This window comes from Ascaphus truei, chromosome 14, assembly GCF_040206685.1.
Source record: "Ascaphus truei isolate aAscTru1 chromosome 14, aAscTru1.hap1, whole genome shotgun sequence".
Classification (NCBI taxonomy): domain Eukaryota; kingdom Metazoa; phylum Chordata; class Amphibia; order Anura; family Ascaphidae; genus Ascaphus; species Ascaphus truei.
This window is the reverse complement of record NC_134496.1, coordinates 1,619,472-1,636,297: the sequence shown is the minus strand read 5'-3', so window position 1 is coordinate 1,636,297 and position 16,826 is coordinate 1,619,472. Positions and strand designations below refer to the sequence as shown.

At 42.1% G+C, this 16,826-nt stretch overlaps 1 protein-coding gene across 6 annotated transcripts in view; it reads right to left on the bottom strand.

The window, feature by feature from the left end:
* KLHL24 (kelch like family member 24) overlaps window positions 1–16,826 on the bottom strand; it is a 101,113-nt gene that overhangs the window by 23,950 nt on the left and 60,337 nt on the right. For all 6 annotated transcript variants that reach the window (XR_012787914.1, XM_075569487.1, XM_075569486.1 and 3 more), the window contains 2 exons: window positions 7,967–8,085; window positions 1,162–1,350 (listed from right to left, as the gene is read on the bottom strand). Coding sequence is in view for 5 of the 6 variants with exons in the window: in XM_075569487.1 (XP_075425602.1) it covers window positions 1,162–1,350; window positions 7,967–8,085 (308 nt within the window). In the remaining variant the exon portion in view is untranslated. The remainder of the gene's footprint in view (window positions 1–1,161; window positions 1,351–7,966; window positions 8,086–16,826) is intronic.

Here is a 16,826-nt window from a genome sequence, read left to right as displayed (position 1 = left end):
TGATTTACCTCGGTCTCGACACCCGTGCAATACACACATACACAGCCAGTGATCTATTTGCCAATAAGCCTATCTATAAAAGGTGATGTCATACAATACAGGCATACCCCGGTTTAAAGACACTTACTTTAAAGCTGCAGTTCAGTCAATATCCTGCATGTGTGTTTTTTTTAATAAATCAGTTCTGTAGTAAGAAAAAATACTTTTAGCATTTTCTGTTTTTAAAAAAACAACTTTGAAAGACCAATTTTCTTGTATTCTATTTTAACAACCATTTGCTAAGGCACTGCCCCTTCATGTCCTGTCACAAGCCCTGGCACACCCCTTTGTCAGCCCTGCCCTCCCTCTAGCACGTCAGTGCAGGAGTGCTCATGAATATTCATGAGCTTCCACTGAGAGACAGAAGCAGAAGAAAAACAGATCCCTTCACTAATGATGTCACCAAATTTCGCCGATCAATACATGGAGAATGAATTTACCTGCAGCTATACAGTTCTTTAGGTAATTAGAGATTGCACACATGAAACTATTGAAGTAAAAAAAAAAAAAAGACTGAACTGCAGCTTTAAGTACACTTGCGAGTAAGGACATATCGCCCAATAGGCAAACACAGATTGCGCATGCGCCTGTCAGCACGTCCTGAACAGCAATACCAGCTCCCTACCTGTACCGAAGCTGTGCGCAAGCGGGGAGACTATAGAGCCTGTTACAAATGCGTTATTTACATCAGTTATGCACGTATATGACATTTGTAGTACAGTACATGCATCGATAAGTGGGAAAAGGTAGTGCTGCACTTTAAGTACATTTTCGCTTTACATACATGCTCCGGTCCCATTGCGTATGTTAATGCGGGGTATGCCTGTGTTACATACATGCTCCGGTCCCATTGCATATGTTATTGCGGGGTATGCCTGTATGTGTATATTTGTTTTACTGGCACATTCAAATTAAATCTGAAATCGCCATCACGGATTGAGTTAGTGGCAGAAATGTTTCTCTCTCCCATGGAGCGGGAACTTCTCAGTTTGCATGTTTAGAAATACAAATGTCAGAGTTATAAAAGTCATAACCACAAACAGTCTTCCTTCCAACGCTCCGATTTGACATAATATAGCGGACTGTACAATATATTCAAACACTGACAACTGAATCACTTACTTTGTCAGAACAGGTGTTGTCATCAGGTCCTCCTCCAATCACAAACAATTTCCCCACACAGCTGGTCACTGCTGGAGAACTCACGGCCTCCTTAAGTGGAGCAACTTCTGTCCACCGATTGGAGAATGAATCGTAGCATTCTACACTGCTCAGTCTGTTCTGACCATCATAACCCCCAACCACATACACCTGCAAAACATGTTTCAGAAATCATTGCAAATGATCGGATTGAGAATTTAATGCCGCAGTGAGGGTCTGGTCTTGGGTTACATAGTTACATAGTTACATAGTTACATAGTAGATGAGGTTGAAAAAAGACGTACGTCCATCAAGTTCAACCTATTCTAAATTTAGGCAACAGATACTTTATCCTATATCTATACTTACTTATTGATCCACAAGAAAGCAAAAAAAAAAAAACCCCCATTAAGGGGAAAAATTAATTCCTTCCTGACTCCAACAAATGGCAATCGGATTAATCCCTGGATCAGCATCCTTCCCATGTATACTTATTTGGTATATCCCTGTATACCTTTCCTTTCTAAAAAGATGTCCAACATTTTTTTGAACAAATTTACTGTATCTGCCATCACAGTATCCATGGGTAATTAATGCCACATGTTAACTGCCCCTACTGTAAAGAACCCTTTCCTTTGTTGCTGCTGAAATCTCCTTTCCTCCAACCTTAAGGGATGGCCCCGAGTCCTTTGTACTGCCCGTGGGATGAATAGTTCTTTTGAAAGCTCCTTGTACTGTCCCCGAATATATTTGTATATAGTTATGATAGCCCCTCTTAGACGCCTCTTTTCTAATGTAAATAAATCTAATTTAGCTAGCCTTTCCTCATAAGTTAGATTGTCCACCCCCTTTATTCATTTGGTGGCACTTCTCTGCACTCTCTCTAGTTCCAGAATGTTTTTTCTAAGGAGTGGTGCCCAAAATTGTACTCCATATTCAAGGTGTGGTCTTACTAATGCTTTGTAAAGGGACATAATTATGTTTACTTCCCTTCCATCAATTGCCCAGTTGATGCAAGATAAGGTCTTGTTTGCCTTTGCAGCTACTGCATGACATTGGGCACTATTGCTAAGCCTGCAGTCTACAAGTACTCATGAATCCTTCTCCATCAAGGATTCCCCCAATATATCTCCATTTAATTTGTAAATCGCCAGTTTATTCTTGCATCTCAAATGCATATGAATACAAAAAGGATGGGGGAGCACAATGGTTGGAAACAGGCAGTGTTATAGAACTAGTAATTGCTTTTAAAGATGAAGCAGTTATATCCTGAGCAGGTGTGGTGGCTCAGGTGTCTAATGTTCAATTAGAAGGATAGGCACACATGGGTGTATGTGTGTTGGTGTGAAGGTGAAATAGAATAAAGGTAAATAAGACTTACACGGCCTTGTGTAAGCCCGTTCGCATCAGAGTTTCTTTGGGAGTCCCTTGTGCTTCTGATAAGGCTTTTCTTCTTGTGATGCGAGTTCTTCTTCTTGATGTGTGGGCCACTTGCTTCGTTGGTTCACAGTGCCGCTCCAGGGGGATTTCCTCTCGTATAAACAGAAAGGAGGATAGGGTTAACACATATACTTATATACACGTCAATGAGGGGGGGGATGGTGTGTTTATGGACCACCAAAAATTATATACTATATATTATAAACTGGCACTCACACGGACTAGTGTGAGTGTAATCTTATCTTGGTATCTTGTTGCCCAACCAATATCAGGTGATGAAAGGGTGGGGTATAGGGGTATTAGTGATAAATATATCACAATACTCACACGGGCCAGTGTGAGTACACACTCCTAGCGGTATCTTGCTCTTCTGTTCCAGTAGTAACTGATACTGAAGATGGGGTTAACATATGAAAGACACTAATGTCTGGAGGGTAAAAACTAACTTTAATATAAACATGAGAAATAAAAACAAAAACAAACACAGAAAACAAACGATTCTGTGGAGGTAAAAGCAAGGGGTAGACAGTATGGTGTATAGTTGTAGGGGGTCTCTCTCTTCCGCGTCCGGATGGGGAGCTACAACTACACCTCCGCCTCCTCTGTAATGTGCTATAAAATGTTCCAGGTAAAGAGCAACGCGTTTCGTCCGGAACTGGACTTCCTCAGGCTCAGTAGATGTGGACCGGCTGTTCCTTGTCTCTTTTATGCAGGGATTGGCCAATCCAAATCGTAGTGTAGTAGCTTCCAATTTTTCATCTGCGACTGGACGCCGCCATCTTGTGAGGTGCGTGCGCATCGCGTGTTTTGTGAGATCGCGCGTGTGTAAAGTCAAATTTTAAATAAAGTTTTCAAAATTGAAGGGGGATGGTGTTGGGGGTTGCGTGCGCATCCTTGCATTAGCAGTGCAGCCGCATACCCTCGTGCAGGCCTCTGTTAGTGTCCATATTGTTTTGGGAATAAAGTTCCTCGCTTTTGAATGGAGTGATGTTGAGGGTTGCGCGCGCATTCTTGTATATACCTCGCGGCTGTATACCCTCATAAAAGTCTCTGTGACTGTCTATTTGTGACCGGGTGTGGGTTTTGACCCAGAGAAGCTTGTAAACATGCCAGAGATAGCATGGAGGGTGTGAGTTATGCCTCCGTGAAATTCAAGTTTAAAGTTTGTTAGTTTTGGTGTGCCATAAGCCTCTCTATGTGGGCAAATAAAATTACATGTGTGAATAATGTGTTGTGTCTCTTTTTATTCTTAAAGTGCATATATAGGTGATTGTTTTAGAATATAGCTAAACTAGAGAAAATTGTGCTTTGTTTTATTCCAAACATGATAAAAATAAATAAATGTAATCTTTGTATTATTCCAATCATGATAAGGGTGTATACTGTATGTAATCAAGGCTGGTTTGATTGCCTGTAGATAATGGTGTTTATATAGTGTTATTGGAGATATTTACAATTAAAGTGATATATAAATGGAATGTACTAATAATAGTGATAATGCGTGTAATAAAGGTGATGTATAACGTTTTGACTAATGTCCTATAGGGGTGAATATAATAAGTGAAATTTTATGTCCTGTGTGTATGCTAGTTAAATATAATAACATGCGTGCATTTAACTTAGGTGAAAAGGTGGGTGAATGTGGCGTGGATGAGTGGAACGGTAAGTGTAATAATATGTATAATGATACAGGAAATAGTCTCAGTGTGGGAGTACAGAAAAAGATATATAAAAATATTAAAATATAAAAAATAAAAAGATGATCCTAATAAAACAAGTCCAATGTTTATGGTGATGAAACTTAGAAAACCTCAGACGAACGCAAAAATGAATTTAAAAATGGTATTTTACCATTTTTAATACCATTTTTAAATTCATTTTTGCTCCGATTTATCAGGGATAGAGACCTCTCTCCAGATCATTTTTTATTCAAGTATCATCAACTCCACCTACTTTACTCAGCAGTGTGATTTAAACTTGATTCATTCGTCTGAGGTTTTCTAAGTTTCATCACCATAAACATTGGACTTGTTTTATTAGGATCATCTTTTTATTTTTTATATTTTAATATTTTTATATATCTTTTTCTGTACTCCCACACTGAGACTATTTCCTGTATCATTATACATATTATTACACTTACCGTTCCACTCATCCACGCCACATTCACCCACCTTTTCACCTAAGTTAAATGCACGCATGTTATTATATTTAACTAGCATACACACAGGACATAAAATTTCACTTATTATATTCACCCCCATAGGACATTAGTCAAAACGTTATACATCACCTTTATTACACGCATTATCACTATTATTAGTACATTCCATTTATATATCACTTTAATTGTAAATATCTCCAATAACACTATATAAACACCATTATCTACAGGCAATCAAACCAGCCTTGATTACATACAGTATACACCCTTATCATGATTGGAATAATACAAAGATTACATTTATTTATTTTTATCATGTTTGGAATAAAACAAAGCACAATTTTCTCTAGTTTAGCTATATTCTAAAACAATCACCTATATATGCACTTTAAGAATAAAAAGAGACACAACACATTATTCACACATGTAATTTTATTTGCCCACATAGAGAGGCTTATGGCACACCAAAACTAACAAACTTTAAACTTGAATTTCACGGAGGCATAACTCACACCCTCCATGCTATCTCTGGCATGTTTACAAGCTTCTCTGGGTCAAAACCCACACCCGGTCACAAATAGACAGTCACAGAGACTTTTATGAGGGTATACAGCCGCGAGGTATATACAAGAATGCGCGCGCAACCCTCAACATCACTCCATTCAAAAGCGAGGAACTTTATTCCCAAAACAATATGGACACTAACAGAGGCCTGCACGAGGGTATGCGGCTGCACTGCTAATGCAAGGATGCGCACGCAACCCCCAACACCATCCCCCTTCAATTTTGAAAACTTTATTTAAAATTTGACTTTACACACGCGCGATCTCACAAAACACGCGATGCGCACGCACCTCACAAGATGGCGGCGTCCAGTCGCAGATGAAAAATTGGAAGCTACTACACTACGATTTGGATTGGCCAATCCCTGCATAAAAGAGACAAGGAACAGCCGGTCCACATCTACTGAGCCTGAGGAAGTCCAGTTCCGGACGAAACGCGTTGCTATTTACCTGGAACATTTTATAGCACATTACAGAGGAGGCGGAGGTGTAGTTGTAGCTCCCCATCCGGACGCGGAAGAGAGAGACCCCCTACAACTATACACCATACTGTCTACCCCTTGCTTTTACCTTCACAGAATCGTTTGTTTTCTGTGTTTGTTTTTGTTTTTATTTCTCATGTTTATATTAAAGTTAGTTTTTACCCTCCAGACATTAGTGTCTTTCATATGTTAACCCCATCTTCAGTATCAGTTACTACTGGAACAGAAGAGCAAGATACCGCTAGGAGTGTGTACTCACACTGGCCCGTGTGAGTATTGTGATATATTTATCACTAATACCCCTATACCCCACCCTTTCATCACCTGATATTGGTTGGGCAACAAGATACCAAGATAAGATTACACTCACACTAGTCCGTGTGAGTGCCAGTTTATAATATATAGTATATAATTTTTGGTGGTCCATAAACACACCATCCCCCCCCTCATTGACGTGTATATAAGTATATGTGTTAACCCTATCCTCCTTTCTGTTTATACGAGAGGAAATCCCCCTGGAGCGGCACTGTGAACCAACGAAGCAAGTGGCCCACACATCAAGAAGAAGAACTCGCATCGCAAGAAGAAAAGCCTTATCAGAAGCACAAGGGACTCCCAAAGAAACTCTGATGCGACCGGGCTTACACAAGGCCGTGTAAGTCTTATTTACCTTTATTCTATTTCACCTTCACACCAACACACATACACCCATGTGTGCCTATCCTTCTAATTGAACATTAGACACCTGAGCCACCACACCTGCTCAGGATATAACTGCTTCATCTTTAAAAGCAATTACTAGTTCTATAACACTGTCTGTTTCCAACCATTGTGCTCCCCCATCCTTTTTGTATTCATTACCTACAAGGGTCCTGGATAGATCCTGCTGGGGTTCCGAGTCACAAGAGGATAACACTCGAAAACCATTTACAGGTAGTATTACACCACTCTTTTTATACTTCTGCACATCAGATAAGCCACACAGAGATAGCGCCCGGGTACCTTTCTAAACAAACTTATCTCAAATACATAACCTTACATTTATCTGTATTAAACCTCATTTGCCATTTACCTGCCCACGTTTCCAGTCTCTCCAAGTCCTTCTGGAGAGAAATTACATCCTCCTCTGATTCTACTACCTTACACCAGGGCCGCCAACAGCGGGGGACAAAAGGTATTGGCGTCCCGGGCCCCGTGGTCACCCACCCAGTCACTCTCACCCACCCAGGCACCCAGTCACTGTTTCCCACCCACCCAGTCACTGTCTCCCACCCACCCAGTCACGAAACCCACCCACCCAGTCACTAACCCACCCCCCACCCAGTCACCCATCCACCAACCCAGTCACAAACCCACCCACTCAAGTCACCCACCCAGTCACTATCACCCACCCATCCAGTAGCCTACCCACCACCACCCACCCATCCAGTAGCCTACCCACCACCACCCACCCAGTCACTAATGTCACTAAGCCACCCACCCAGTCACTAAAGTCACTAACCCACCCACTCACCGTCACTAACTCACCCATTCAGTCACCCACCAAACCCACCCAGTCACCCACCAAACCCACCCAGTCACTCACCCAGTCACTGTCACCCACCAAATGTCAGTCACTAACCCACCCACCAAACCCACCCAGTCACTGTCACCCACACAGTCACCCACCCAGTCAATGTCACTCAGTCACAGTCACCTGTCTTTTGTTGAAAATATAAAAATAAACAGGTTGCATTGTAATGTTTTTTTATGTATCACAATAAGAAAACAGTTAAGTAAAAGTTGTGCGCTAAAAAATATTTTTTCGTGGTTGGTGCGCTATGGGTTCAGGGGGGGGGGGGGAAATCATTTGATACACTTCAATATAACATGGCTGTTAAACTCCTCCCGGACTCCTTCTACTGAAACATGAATGCAAGATAATATTGTGACAGTTGTGCTCTATATTTGCCTTGATACAATATGCTGTGAAGCAAACCTCACAATGTCAGTGAAGCCCAGAAGACTTATTTTCCCAATACGGACTGAGTTTGCGTGCCAGGACACTGAACAAAAACACTGCAGTATCCAGGAATACGACCCCAGGCACAATTTTTATTATGTAAACACGGGAGAGGTCCCGAAATATTCCACCGTACCTTCCCAAGCAGGACAGCCATCTTATGGCGCCATCTACCCTTATTTAAAGAAGCAACTCTGATCCAAATGTTCAGCTGGGAGTTATACATCCACACATCACGGCCGTTGATTCTACCACCTACCAACAAAGAAATTAAAATCAGAATCAATTATCCAATGTTATTTTTTCCATACATACAAAAATGCATCTGTTATGTTATTGTGACAAACACACGAGAACAAAAATAACAATTGACAGTGCACTCCTGAATTACCTTTAATTGTTATTACTATTATATATACACACACACACACACACACACACACACACACACACACACACACACACACACACACACACACACACACACACACACACACACACACACACATATCTGTACCATGTTAGCCAGGTGTTATATATAGCATTACACACCTTACACTGGGATTGACTTAATATTTTATTAAGAGGATACACTGAGCGAGTGCTTACGTTTTGTTTATATTTTGTCTTTTTCAGTGTGAAGTTTAAGCAGCTGATCCTCCACATATCCCAGATACAATATGATGAAAAATAGTAAGGAAAGGCGGAAAGATTAAATACGAGGATTGAATATTTAGGTAATTCTATTCCTCCAACTGCTGAGAAAGATATGGACATCAAATATAGTTTTATTAATCTAAAAAAAATGCAGAAAGAGGAAATGCGGTTTTGGTATGATAAGGTTTCCTTACAAAATTATATAGATTTAAAGATCATACCGCGAGGTCTTAGGATTCGAAAACCACCGGCCTTTGAAACAAATGAAAATGTTTTAAACGAATGGAATGAATCATTGACAAGTTGTTCCCTTGCACTTATGTCACATCTAGTTAAATTTAGAGAGGAGAGACTTGTCACTCTAGAAACAGCGATAGAGAAGGTTCAAAATGAATTAAAACCTCATTGTGAAGAAGTAGAATTCGTTCAATTAGAAGCCACTACTAATTTAAGAAATATACGTTTTGAGAAAGAACTTATTGATAGACTTCCAATTTTTCCTATCAGGGATAAGGATGATTATGCCAATGGCAAATTAATGAACTGGAGAACAAGAGACAGTTCTAATAACAACTATTATAAGAAATCCAAACCCAACTCTTTTAATATAAATAAAAATAAGAGCAAACATCAAGATACTAAATCTAGGAAAGAATCTATTGGCCCACTGGAGTCCGCATGTTTTGTGGAGACACGAGTGGACATTGCCTACCAATCCTGTTGTCTCCAAGGGTATTGTGACATCAAACAGATTTGAAAGCCTTGAAGTGGATAGCAGTGGTGACAATAGACCAGGTTTTGTCATCAGGGTGCTATACCAAAGGACATTACACACAACAGAACCCCAATTCTTTTTTAGGGAATACCCCAGATTTTTATCCTCAGGATGAAGGAAAAATGTATCCATTGTGGACCCAGAGATTCCCTTCAAATACACCTACAAGGAGAAAAGGGGAAGACGAGGAATTAGAAGAGGAAGAGCTATCCAGGAGAAGAAAAACAACAAAACATTGAGGAGCAAGTTGGTATCTAATGAAATCCTCAATCTTTCATCACATACACTCAGTGACAACCAGCGTTCCCTTTTAATTAGAGGTTTAGGATTTGCACCTAACTCCAGACCTTCATCATTTGAACTATTTGTTGATCTTAACCGATTCATTAGAAACATTACACTTAAAAGATTTTTTGCCATAAAAGAAGGGAAAAATGTCCATAAATTGTTCAATACTCAAGAACGTGCATGTATTGAACATATTGAGTCGGTTATGGATGAATCTGTCTCTACTGAGAATATCACTGGATGTGATTTCTCGGTATATTCAAGTTCATCAGTCAACGAATCGAGTAATATATCTCTACCAAATATTTTACACTCACAATTTGCACCAAAATCATTATAATACCCTTATTTATCAAAGGGAAATTATATTGAATCTTTTTACTCACTTGTGCTTAAAGACTTTGAAAAGATGTGTTTAGTACCTTCTAATGCCCATGCTAATCTTACTGTTGGCGAAAGAGAGACCCTTAAAGAACTTCAAGAACTTGATACAATTGTTATACGTCAGACCGATAAAGAGGGTGCTATCATATTACGAGACAGGGGCACATACATTAGAGAGGCAGAGAGACTCCTATCAGATCAGGAATTTTATATACAATTAAGAGCAGACCATGTAGATGAATTCCAGAGTCTGTTCCTCTCTCTTTTGAATAAAGTTAGATCGGAGGGTGTTATACCAACAGCAGAGCTAAAGTATTTGTATAATCCACACCCACATGTCTCTGTCTTTTATCACCTCTCTAAGACGCACAAGGATCCTGTCAATCCACCCTGTAGACCTATCATATACAGGATGAAGTCCATGACATCGGGGATGTCCAGGTATGTAGATTACTATCTGCAGCACTATGTGGTGGAATTACCATCCTACCTCAGGGACTCCCTGCATGTGATGGACTCCATCTCGTGTATCAAGTGAAATCGACCTACCTTTGGGCTACACTCGATGTACCGGCTTTATATACTAATATTGAGCATACCAAAAGGTCTGGCTGCTATTGTGTACTTCTTGAATGCTGATAACAAACATCCTAAAGTGCAGCAAGAATTCTTACTAGCGTGTATCCAGTTCATCTTGTCCCATAATTATTTTTTGTTTAATTAACTATTTTATCTTCAGATCTGTGGAACGGCCATGGGGCCCAGGTTCACCCCCCAGCTATGCGAACCTATTTATGGGTTTTTGGGAACTCTAGAACATCTGGGCCAATATTGAGTTGAGGTTGGGCATGGTGTACTATGGCCATTTCATTGATGACATTATTATAATTTGGGATGGAACAAGAAAGGATCTGGATTTTTTTTTGCTGGTTTTGAACATGGTTTGAAGTTTACACACACCATTCATAATGAAGAGATTGTCTTTCTGGACCTTTCTCTATCCATCGATGGAGATATGAATATCCAAACCAAGGTACTCTTTAAGGACGTTTCAGCTAAAAGATATCTGCATGCAAAGAGTTGCCATCACCAGAAGTGGCTCAATAACATCCCATTTAGCCAGTTTAGTCACCTCATGAGAAATTGCTCTGTTGAACAAGACTTTGAACACCAATCAAAAATGTTGAAAGATAGATTTTTGGCAAAAGGTTACAAGCAATCCATCATCAAGGAGTTACATAGTTACATAGTTACATAGTAGATGAGGTTGAAAAAAGACGTACGTCCATCAAGTTCAACCTATGCTAAATTTAGACAACCGATACTTTATTCTAGATCTATACTTACTTATTGATCCAGAGGAAGGCAAACAAAAAAACCCATTAAGGGGAAAAATTAATTCCTTCCTGACTCCAAGAATTGGCAATCGGATTAATCCCTGGATCAACATCCTTCCCATGTATACTTATTTGGTATATCCCTGTATACCTTTCCCATCTATAAAGATGTCCAACCTTTTTTTGAACAAATCTATTGTATCTGCCATCACAGTCTCCATGGGTAATGAATTCCACATTTTAACTGCCCTTACTGTAAAGAACCCTTTCCTTTGTTGCTGGTGAAATTTCCTTTCCTCCAACCTTAAGGGATGGCCCCGAGTCCTTTGTACTGCCCGTGGGATGAATATTTCTGTTGAAAGCTCCTTGTATTGTCCTTGAATATATTTGTATATAGTTATCATATCCCCTCTTAGACGCCTCTTTTCTAATGTGAATAAATCTAATTTAGCTAGCCTCTCCTCATAAGTTAGAATGTCCATCCCCTTTATTAATGTGGTGGCTCTGCTCTGCACTCTCTCTAGTTCCATAATGTCTTTTCTTAGGATTGGTGCCCAAAATTGTACTCCATATTCAAGGTGTGGTCTTACTAATGCTTTGTAAAGGGGCATAATTATGTTTACTTCCCTTCCATCCATTGCCCGTTTGATGCAAGATAAGATCTTGTTTGCCTTTGCAGCTACTGCATGACATTGGGCACTATTGCTAAGCCTGCTATCTACAAGCACTCCTAAATCCTTCTCCATCAAGGATTCCCCCAATATATCTCCATTTAATTTGTAAGTCGCCTTTTTATTCTTGCATCCCAAATGCATAACCTTACATTTATCTGTATTAAACCTCATCTGTCATTTACCTGCCCACGTTTCCAGTCTCTCCAAGTCCTTCTGAAGAGAAATTACATCCTGCTCTGAGTCTTTTTCTAAAGCTAAGTTACAAGAGAGAGGGGTTCTTATGAGTGAGTCACGCAAAAGATATTTTGAAAAGAGAGAAAACGCTAGGTCTAGAGCAGTTGCTAATCAAGCCAAATCTGGCACTTCTAAATTTGTGACTAAATTCAACACATCTGCAAAATAATTAAGATTCTAAATACACATTGAAAAATCCTCTAATGTGAACCACATTTAAGAGAATTATTGCCCAATAGAGCACCTGTAGGCGACCAATGTTAAAAATGTAATAGCGCAGAATAAATTGAAAACTAAATTGAGAAACAAAACTACAAATACTAATGGGAACTTCGGGTGCACGAGGTCAAAATGCATAATGTGTAGACAGATGTGTTTAGAACATACATTTGCATCACATTTGGAGCAACTATGGGGTTAAAGGGCATATTGAATGCCAAACCCTGTATGTTGCATACATGCTGAGTTGTCCCTGTGGGATGCAGTATATTGGGAGAACTATTCGTTCTCTCAATGTAAGATATCTAGAACACAGGAGAAATGTGGCAAGGGGTATAACTGCACACAGCGTATCAAGACATTTTACTCTCCATCATGACAAAGATCCAGGACTCCTGACAGTCATGGGAATTGAGCATGTCCCCCCTTCTATTTTGGGAGGAGACAGGTTCAAAACCCTGTGCAAAAGGGAGACCTATTGGATTTATATGATAGGTACACTGGCCCATGCCGATTTTAATGAGTGTATTGACACCAGTACTCTTACAGATTTATTCATGTCTCTGGTCTCATCCTGCGTGTTTCAAAGCTCTGTAACCTTATCACCCCCTACAAGTGTTCCCTTTCTCTCCTGTTATACCCTATTCCATTTTCTTTTCTTTCCCATACCAGTCACCCCACCTTCTCCCCATTTCCCCCCCCCTCTCTGATTCTTCTCTTTCCCTTTCCCCAGAAGCATTGTTGTTTTTTCCAGTCATTATTTATAGTTATTGATTTTTTAGTCATTTGCATTTATAGATGTGCACTTTTTATATGGTTTTTATATTATTTTTTTTCACACTGAGTAGTTTAATATATTGATACAATTTAAATTCAATGTAAAATCCCTACTTAGCGTATTTAAATTTGCACAGATTGGGAGGCGCAGACTAATATATATATATATATATAGTTCGACAAAACACCCAAAAATCTACTCGCCCAACCAAAAAAATCTACCCGCCACCTAGTCCCGCCACCTAGTCCCGCCCCCAATCCCGCCCCCAACCTCGCTTTAAAATAAAATATATAAATAAAATACATTTAATAAATTCCTAGTCAGAACAACATTCGTTTTTGACATAAATGTATTTATTGTATTACATTATACTACAATTAGTCCTTGTTACGTGTGTGTGTGTGTAAATGTCGGATCTAGAAATAAAAGCCAGGTGTGAATGACTAGTTTCCTGAACCCCTTAACGTCCCGCTTCACAATATCTAAAGCAGCAATCCCGCCTGGGATCTTACCTGATCCACAGTCCCTCAATGTCCAGGTACCCTCATTCCCACAATGTTATACATTGGAGGGGAGGTGTTTCTTACCTGTCTTCTGGGTTAGGGGGGTTCCGATGTCTTCTGTGTGAAACTTGAGTCAGAGCTGGAATAAAGCAGTGTAGGTTATATCCGTGTAGTATAGGGCAGTTAAGATATATAGGGTAAATAAGAGATCCAGAAACAGAGTGTGAGATAGACACAGAGAGAGGGTGAGAGAGAGAGGGGTGAGAGAGAGAGAGGGGGTGAAAGAGAGAGAGGGGGTGAGAGAGAGAGAGGGCGAGAGAGAGAGAGAGGGCGAGAGAGAGACAGAGGGCGAGAGAGAGACAGAGGGCGAGAGAGAGACAGAGGGCGAGAGAGAGACAGAGGGCGAGAGAGAGACAGAGGGCGAGAGACAGAGGAGTTGATTGGGTGGGGTGGCGGGGTGATTGGGTGCATCTCCCATCTCTTTCTCACCCCCCCCCCTGCATCTCCCATCTCTTTCTCTTCCCCCCCCCTGCATCTCCCATCTCTTTCTCTCCCCCCCTGCATCTCCCATCTCTTTCTCTCCCCCCCTGCATCTCCCATCTCTTTCTCTCCCCCCCTGCATCTCCCATCTCTTTCTCTCCCCCCTGCATCTCCCATCTCTTTCTCTCCCCCCCTGCATCTCCCATCTCTCTCTCTCTCTCTCTCTCTCTCTCCCCCCCTGCATCTCCCATCTCTTTCTCTCCCCCCCTGCATCTCCCATCTATTTCTCTCCCCCCCTGCATCTCCCATCTCTTTCTCTCCCCCCCTGCATCTCCCATCTTTCTCTCCCCCCTCCCTGCATCTCCCATCTCTTTCTCTCCCCCCCTGCATCTCCCATCTCTCTCTCCCACCCCTGCATCTCCCATCTCTCTGCCCCCCCTTGCATCTCCCATCTGTCTCTCCCACCCCCCCCCTCTGACTCTCCCATCTCTCTGCCCCCCCCTGCATCTCTCATCTCTCTCTCCTGCCCCTCCTCTGCATCTCCCATCCGCCCCCCCCTCTGCATTTCCCATCCGCCCCCCCCCCTCTGCATTTCGAATCCGCCCCCCCTCTGCATCTCCCATCTCCCCCCATATGTATCCTACCTCAGGTAGCTGCGGGTTCGGCGGAGGCGGCTGGTTCGGCAGAGGCACGTGCTCACTAGCAGAAGGTGCCGCACTGCTAGCGAGCAGCTGTGAGCGGGCTCCAGGTGGGGAGAGCCAGCTGGGTGGAGGGAGTGCCGGGGTGCCTGGGGAAAGAATGCCGGGAACCGGAGGGAGGGCCCGGGGAGCGGCAGAATCGGGGTGCCGAGGGAGGAGGAGCCCGGGAACCGAAGGGGGAACCAGAGGGAGGCAGAACCGGGGTGCCGAGGGAGAGCCGGGGGAGGGAGTGCCGAGGTGCCTGGGGAAGGAGTGCCGGGAACCAGAAGGAGGGCCGAGGAGCCGGAGGGAGGCAGAACCGGGGTGCCGACGGAAGAGGAGCCGGGGGAGGGAAGGCAGGGGAGAGCGGGAAGCCACGTAGCCGCCCCTGCGACTGCTTTTTTTTTTGTCAAAGCCACAAAATCCCGGCATCCCATCCAATCCCCTGCGGCCCGGCATTTTAAAGCCCCGCCCCCGGCATCCCATCCAATCCCCTGCGGCACACAGCTCTCGTCCTCCCGCTCGCCCTTCGTGCTCACCTGCGGCGATGCCGGAGTCAGGGTTGCACCGGAGCACGTCCGCTCCCCGCTCCCCTCTCAGACGTCCATCCCGGGCATCCCCGTCAGTTCTCCCGCCGGTTGGTGATTGTGCGGCGAAGCTTGTTTAAGGCGGTCCACATGCGGTCGGCGGCCATCTTGGGAGCCTCAGGGGATCTCGGCCGTAGCTCTCGTTGATCGAGAGGAATTATTTATTTATAAAAAAAAAAATTAATAGAGCCGCAGAACGGCTCGCCAGCGGCCTAAATCCTCTCGCCACGGGCGTGTGATTATCATTAATTGTCGAACACTGTATATATATATACTGCACTGAGTGGGCTAATTTTAATTTTTGCTGCTGTTGATCCTGCCTGCCTTTGCCCTATTTTGGACAACCAACTAAGTCCTATATTTTTGGACTTTTCCAGTGGACAGTGCTGTGCTGATCTTTGTATGCAGTATCTTTACATCAAGGAGCTGAGTATCTTGGGTTATTATATCCCTCCCTGTTTTTGTTTCCCATCTGCTTTAATATATGTATTTGGGTCACTAAATATACATACCTTTATGTCTCCTTTGCCCTAGCATTACCTGAGTTGCAATAGGTTTACACCTTGCTAGTGATATTTTTTACTGCTATCAGTATAGCACTTATGTTATTTTCTGTAAGAATTTTTTCATGCTTATATGTGTAGACCTGTGATGCTCTATGGTTTCTTATACATGTGGTGACCGGCCGGTCCATATTGCCTTATTGTGGGAACTTCTGTTCCCACAGTAAGCTAGTTTCATAAGGGCATATATCTTTTTGGGTCCATTATTATATGTTGCATTCTATGTTTTTTTTTTTTTTTTTTTTGTTTTTCTTTGTCCATTGGTTTTTTCATTATTCATTAGTCAGGCAGGCTCTCCAGTTAGTTGTTTGTATGTCTGTTATTTTTTTCTAATTTAATTAAAGTACCCCTTTTATTCTTTGCAATTTGTCTGAGTGCTAATTTAGAGGTTTTCTTTTTTGTGTTTCCATATATATATATACATACACATACATACATACTGTGGCAGGATGGCCTCGCGGCGGGGTCAGTAAGACGCTAGACACGGTGGGAAACGTTCAACTATAGTGGTTTATTAGCCACAACCAAAATAAATACGGGTGCACTGTCCCTTTAACAAACTACTTTCTTGCAAATTAAAGCCTAGTCCCATTAGGGACACTAACTCACTTCTTGAGCCCTTACTAACAGGACAGCCAGCTAATCTGGTCATGCCCAAAACATGCTACGAATAATAAGAATAAAGTCTTATCTGTTTCAGCTCCAAACAGCAAACAGGAACACGGTTCCGGGGAGCAGGCTGTGTCCAGCCTCGCAGCAATGTTTATCTTTATCCTGGGTTGGGGTCCCAGCTGGTCCCAGCAGCAAAGCTCCTCGCAGGACTGGGGACCAGAGCAGCAG